Raw genomic sequence first — 6,256 nt, 5'->3', positions numbered from 1 at the left:
GAAAACTTGGCTTGTTAGTAGAACGATTAACACTGAATAAGGTAGATCATTGGTTATTTCATCCTATTCACTACATTTAGACCAACCAGAGAGGCAGCAGTGGACGACTCATTTTATTAAGGTGCAGAAACAGAAAAGGCAAGGCAGGTTTACTTATATAGCACATTTCATGTACAAGACATTTCAAAGTGCTTTACATAAAACATTAAAAGCATTACAGCAGAAGCAATAAAAAGTCTAGGCATATGAAAAACAAACGCACAAACAAACGAATCAAAACAAAATTAGGTAAATCGATAAAACAGATAAAACAGATAAGCAGATAAAACAGATAAAAACTTTAAGCTTAAAAGAATAAAAACTCTACTCAAATGCAGCTGAGAACAGGCGGGTCTTTAACCTGGATTTAAATAAACTGAGTGTTTCAGCTGATCTGAGGTTTTCTGGAAGTTTGTTCCAGACATGTGGAGCATAGAAGCTGAACGCAGCTTCTCCATGTCTGGTTCTGACTCTGGGAACTGACAACAGACCGAAAACAGACAGAAAAAAAACACTCCTAAGTTAAAGTCAAATAATCAGTTCAGTGATTATTTGCTTTACATGTCTTTAAATTTACTTAAAATGTCTTTCATGAAGGGCAAATTGATTTCCCATTAAGATTAAGATTAGATGGCAGAAACCTGGGGAAATCAATCAAGTTAATTTGAATATTTTGTATCACGTGAGTGTCATTATCTTTGCTTCTTTTATGTTTGACAGATACACATGTCAGATATTTTATTTATGTATAAAACTTTAATGTGAATGATGTGAATTTGATATATATAATTTCATGATGTAATTTTCGTGGCTGCCGTTCATTAATAATTCATTAACAGCGCTGACATGATTGGATCACACGAACTGGTAGTAGAGTTCATAAAGACTAACAGAAGGCCGTAGAGGGTCACATCACTCATCACAATTACATTCATGTGGGTTAATATTCACAATGTCTTTTAAATGCTTTGAAGATGTCATATACAGTTCAGTCTCAGAACAACACTGTTGGACGGGGGTTAATAGAAAAAGTCATCTCGTCTACTGTAACTACTCTACCATGCTGTGTGTTTTTTTTCATCAATGGGATCATGCTTTTCACCTTAAGGAGTAAAACTGTGTTTCGTGAGACGTGCCGTTACATTCTTCTGTATAACCTCCTCTTTGCCGACACTGTACAGCTCGCATTCAGTCAAGTCATGTACTTGCTTGCTTTCAGAGTACGGCTGGCTTTTCCTCTGTGTGGTGTTCTCATAATGCTCACCATTCTTACAACTCAAATCTCTCCTCTAACACTAGTGGTGATGTCTTTGGAAAGATACGTAGCTGTTTGTTACCCACTGAGACACTCTACTATTGTCACTGTCAGAAACACAGCGGTGGCTATCACTGTGATTTGGGCCTTCAGTTTATTAAATATCCTGATGAGAGTTTTTTTGCTGTTAAATGTTTCACCTGAAAACCTGAGGAGTCTGCAGATGGAGGGTTTCTGTTCTCCTCAGGCCATAAATGTCAATCCAGTGTCAGAGCATTATGACAAAGCCTACACTTATTTTGTGTTTGTATCAGCTGGTGTTGCAGTCGTTGCTTCTTATGTTGGTGTAACAATAGCAGCCAGGTCGGCCTCCACGGATAAAACTTCCGCCCGTAAGGCTCATAAAACCCTGCTTCTACATCTGTTTCAGCTCAGCCTCAGTCTCATCTCAGCAATGTATAATCCGATAGTCGCAGCTATCTCAGTGGGCCTGGGCCTGGACAGAGTTATAACTATGCGTATCCAGATTGTTCTTTATATGACTGTTGTTATGCTTCCCAGATGTCTGAGTGCTCTGATCTATGGCATTAGAGACAAGACCATCAGACCCATCCTCATGTATTATCTGTGCTGTCAGAAAAAACCTACAGTCATCTCCAATTAACACTGCTGAGATCTCAACTTACAAATTTTGCAATATATTAGGGCGTAGGCAATAGGCTTCATTGCAGCATAATTCAAATGTTCTGAAATGCAGTATGTGGACACTTTCAGAGAATGCCCTGCTGGCTCTATAGAAAATGAAATTAAATGTGTGTAAAGTGTCTTTCTTGAGTGTTTAGCCGCTTTCATTGGTATAATGTCCACAAAACTGCTTGTGATTTAATTTGTTGAGGTTGAACTGAAATATCCTACATCCAAAATGTCCCTCTCAAAATGATTTGAGTGAGCTGGTGTCAGAAGAACAGATATTAATAATAATAATAATAATAATAATAATAATAATAATAATAATAATAATAATAATAATAATAATAATAACAACAACAATAATAATAATAATCACTTTATTTATATAGCACCTTTTAAAAACAAAGTTTACAAAGTGCTTTTGACAGACAAAGTAGAGGGCTCAACAGCAGGATACAAGATGCAAGTAAAAACACTAAAACAGAAGCAGCACAATAGGAGAGATGTGTACAACAAATGCAGAAACACGACACGTCGAATAAATTAAATGAATTGGAATAAAGAGGGCAGGGATAATGTAACATGATGCTGTCAAATCAATGCAAAAATAAAGGAGTGAGATAAAACAACATCATGTATGAGAATATAAACCAACAATCAAACAGGGTAAGATTCAAATTTAAAAAATTAAAAATTAAAAGGGACAAACATCACATAAAAGCAAGACTATAAAAATGTGTTTTAAGAAGTGATTTAAAAGATACCACTAATTCCGCATATTGCTAGCCTTTTGTTGAAAGACTGCACATCTGATTTACAATAGAATCAGTAGCCAATCAAAGTTTGAGGTTAAATGACAGGACACGTTCTAGGCCTAGCAACACGTTGCACTGTGTTTAAAAACAAGATAAAAACACTAAATCTGAGGAAAAAGGTACTCAAAACAAGTGAAATATCTGTCCATGCAGCAAGATAATTTCACTTGACAAGATTTCTTGAATTAAGATTGTTAAATCTAGAAATAAGCATGTCTACAGATGTATCAGTACACCCGTACAGAACTGGGTCAAAGGGCATTTGTCTTCTCTGCTCCTCACACATGGAATACGTTGCTTAAAGACTGGAAACTGACTGAATCAATCTCCTTGAATGCTTTTAAATCCAAACTCAAAGTGCTAGAGACTAGCTCAATAACTTGCACTTGTTTTTCATAGTTTGACTTGTCCTGTAAATTTCTTGTATGTTGTAACTGTGTGTTGTATTTCATGCTGCCTCTTGGCCAGGACTCCTAATCTCAATGGGATCTTTTTTTCTGGTTAAATAAAGGTTAAATATAAATGAATAACCTCCTGAGACCCAGCAATGCATGTTTGTCCTCTGTAGTGGACAAGAGTTTCACAGCTTTACTTTAACCTGTTTAACCCTGACCATATTTTCAGGGGAAAAACACCTAAACAGACATACCCAAAGTAAATGAAGAATTACTTCACAATAATAAGGTTCATATGGATGTTCTTGGTGTCGATGGACATTTAGAGACCTCGCAGAATCTATTCCCATTGTCTAAAATATTGTATCTATTACTATGCCTGAGTAAACTGTAACAAACTAGAAGAGAAATTTGAATTTTTTTTTATCCTCGCCAGTTTTTTTTGACTGGATTGACGATGATATGCATAAATTAATTGTTCGTGTCGGAGATTTATAATAGCGTAAATTTCACCCCACAAAGATTAAAAATCATGTTTGAACATTAAAGTTTGTACTAAAATACACTTTTGATGTACTTTTATTAACATTAGGGTCTAAACTTTGAGCAAAAGTTGAAAAAAACATCCATTGTCCTGATGTATTAGGGCTAGGGCTAAAGAGGTTTTAAAATTTAAAAATTACATAATGTCCACTGAAAATGACATTACATAAAAAAATGTATCTGAAAAAACTGTTGCATCATGCTGTTTCCAATTAAGCCAAGTATTTAATGTAAAATGGGGAAAATGTTTACTTACTGGGTGTCAGGAGGATATAATAAAAAATATAATATAATAATATTAATGAAAATAAAATAAAGGAACACTTACAATAATAAATTAACTCTTAAAACAAGATAAATTATCTAACACTTTTAAACCTAAGGATTTTTTTGTTTTTTTTATCTTGGTAAGAACCAAATAATTTGCTGCGTGCATGCAACTTTGGTCTTGAAATTCCTATGTATGAGCATGAATTTAAGCAAAAAGTGGCACTTGCTGTCACTGCAACAGAAAGGAAGGCTTACAGCCAAACTAGATTCGTTAACAAAGGTCAGAGTGACTAACAGCTGATACCAAGTTTGCAACAATGAGTCTCATAAAACCCAACTTACATCTGAGCCTATGTGCAGGTATTTCAAAATGTAAAGCCACTGACAGTCATTAGATTCTGGCTAGAAAAAGCTCTTGCATGAATAAACTTAAATTGTACTTCTCTCTAAAAACACTGGTCTCTTTTTGCTCTCACTTATTTTATGTGGATCCTGGAATATTTCAATAAGCAAATGGAAAAGATATTGAAACTTGTTTGTGCATACATATGTGGAGTGGGAGTAATGTATCTTGAAAACTGTAACAAATTAGGATTTGTGGTATCATTGTCTTTATTAGTGATCCAAATTTGGTTAAGTCTCACTACCTCTATATCAGGGGTGTCAAACTCATTTCCTTTCAGGGGCCACATTCAGCTCAATTTGATCTCAAGTGGGCCGGACCAGTAAAATAATAACGGTGAAAAAAGTAAAATTATATTATGATCAGGTTTACATCTCCAAAGTTTCCTTAAATATCTGAATAACATGAACAACTTGAACTGTCATAAGAAAAACAAGTGCACTTTTAGCATTTGAACAGTATTCTGCCTCGTTTTATCAGTTTATCATTTACACATGTGCATAACAATCGCACAGAACATTTAGTATCAGGCAGAATATTGGTAAAATTGCATTTACTTTTCTAAAGACATTTCCATTTGTTCATATTTGTTCAGGTTATTCACGTTTTTATAAAAGTATATTTTGGTAATGTAAACATTTTCATGTAATTTTACTTTTTTACACAAAAAAACAAAGAGAAAATTTGGGGTTGTCATTATTTATAGATTATTATGATAATATTTTACTGGTCTGATCCACTTAAAATCTAATTTGACTGTATGTGTCTGTATGTGGAACCTGAATTAAAATGATTTTGACACCACTGATTGTTAATATCTTGACTGTAATTTTTCAATCTCACAAATTCATCCCGCGGGCTGGATTGGACCCTTTGGCGGGCCGGATTTGGCCCCCGGGCCATATGTTTGACACCTGTGCTCTATATGGACACCTGAACTGGACATTGATGTTTACAAACTATGTGGACAAAAATATTGGGACTGCAGTTCATAAGATGTCCTGTTTGTGCTGATTTGATATTAATATTTCCTTAAAGTTTAATGAGAGATTTTTCTTCCTCAGTGAAATGTGAAGAAAGTAGATGGTTAGTTGTGGTAGAAAATTATTATTGACAGTCCAAGCATGAAAAATATTTTTGCAGTTTAGAGGTAGAACACAGAAAAACAAAAAACAAAACAAAACAAACACAAAAAAACTAATGTTGAGAGAAACTAAGTAAAAACCATCTCTGAGGCATTTTGGAAGCAAAGATAACAATTTTAAACAAAATGCAATGATATTTATCACACCATAAATATAAACACATGAATTCAATGTGTCCCAACACTTTTGTCCATATAGTGTATTTGTAAGCATATTGCTTGTAGACCAGTGTATTTGCAAATTATTTTTATTTCCTAGAGGCTCTACTTGGGACTTTTGGGCAGATTGTGTGGTATGCCAGGTTTAAAGGTGCTAGCAGCCAGTTCAGGCCGCTGCCAGGGTTTCAAATTTGAGCAGGGGGGGACAGCAGGGTTTACCCACTGTTCACAAAGAAGCTGTTAACAACCAGTTGAGCTTCTGGGTTTCTTTGAATCCACGGGGACACAAGTTGTGAACTGCACTCACGACGAGGCAGGTAACCCCAGGGGCGGTGGTTTCTGCCGGAGTGGAGCATCTTTTCTGCACTTTCCTTTTTATTCTGCTATTGTCCTGTGTAACTTTATGTGTTTCTATGCCCTTATAAAGCACTTTGAATTGGCTAGTGTATGAATGGTGATGTACAAATAAATTTTCTTTGCCTTGCCTTACCTTGCTCACACTTACTGAAACCCACAGGATGATGAAAATCATGATGATGATGA

The 6,256-nt window shown here is 35.2% G+C and overlaps 1 protein-coding gene across 1 annotated transcript; it reads left to right on the top strand.

The window, feature by feature from the left end:
- Positions 1–1,013: 1,013 nt before the first annotated feature.
- LOC115432643 (odorant receptor 131-2-like) lies at positions 1,014–1,958 on the top strand. The gene has a single exon (XM_030153550.1). It carries the CDS (start codon positions 1,014–1,016, stop codon positions 1,956–1,958), a length of 945 nt encoding a protein of 314 aa, XP_030009410.1.
- The last annotated feature ends 4,298 nt before the right edge of the window (positions 1,959–6,256 follow it).

Source organism: Sphaeramia orbicularis, chromosome 14 (assembly GCF_902148855.1).
Source record: "Sphaeramia orbicularis chromosome 14, fSphaOr1.1, whole genome shotgun sequence".
In the NCBI taxonomy this organism is placed as follows: domain Eukaryota; kingdom Metazoa; phylum Chordata; class Actinopteri; order Kurtiformes; family Apogonidae; genus Sphaeramia; species Sphaeramia orbicularis.
The sequence above is the reverse complement of the archived record's forward strand: the minus strand, read 5'-3'. Positions and strand labels throughout refer to the sequence as shown.

What these genes read in the sequence shown, in the direction of transcription:
- LOC115432643 (XM_030153550.1), top strand. Translation starts at nt 1,014, where the DNA reads ATGTCATATACAGTTCAGTCTCAGAACAACACTGTTGGACGGGGGTTA.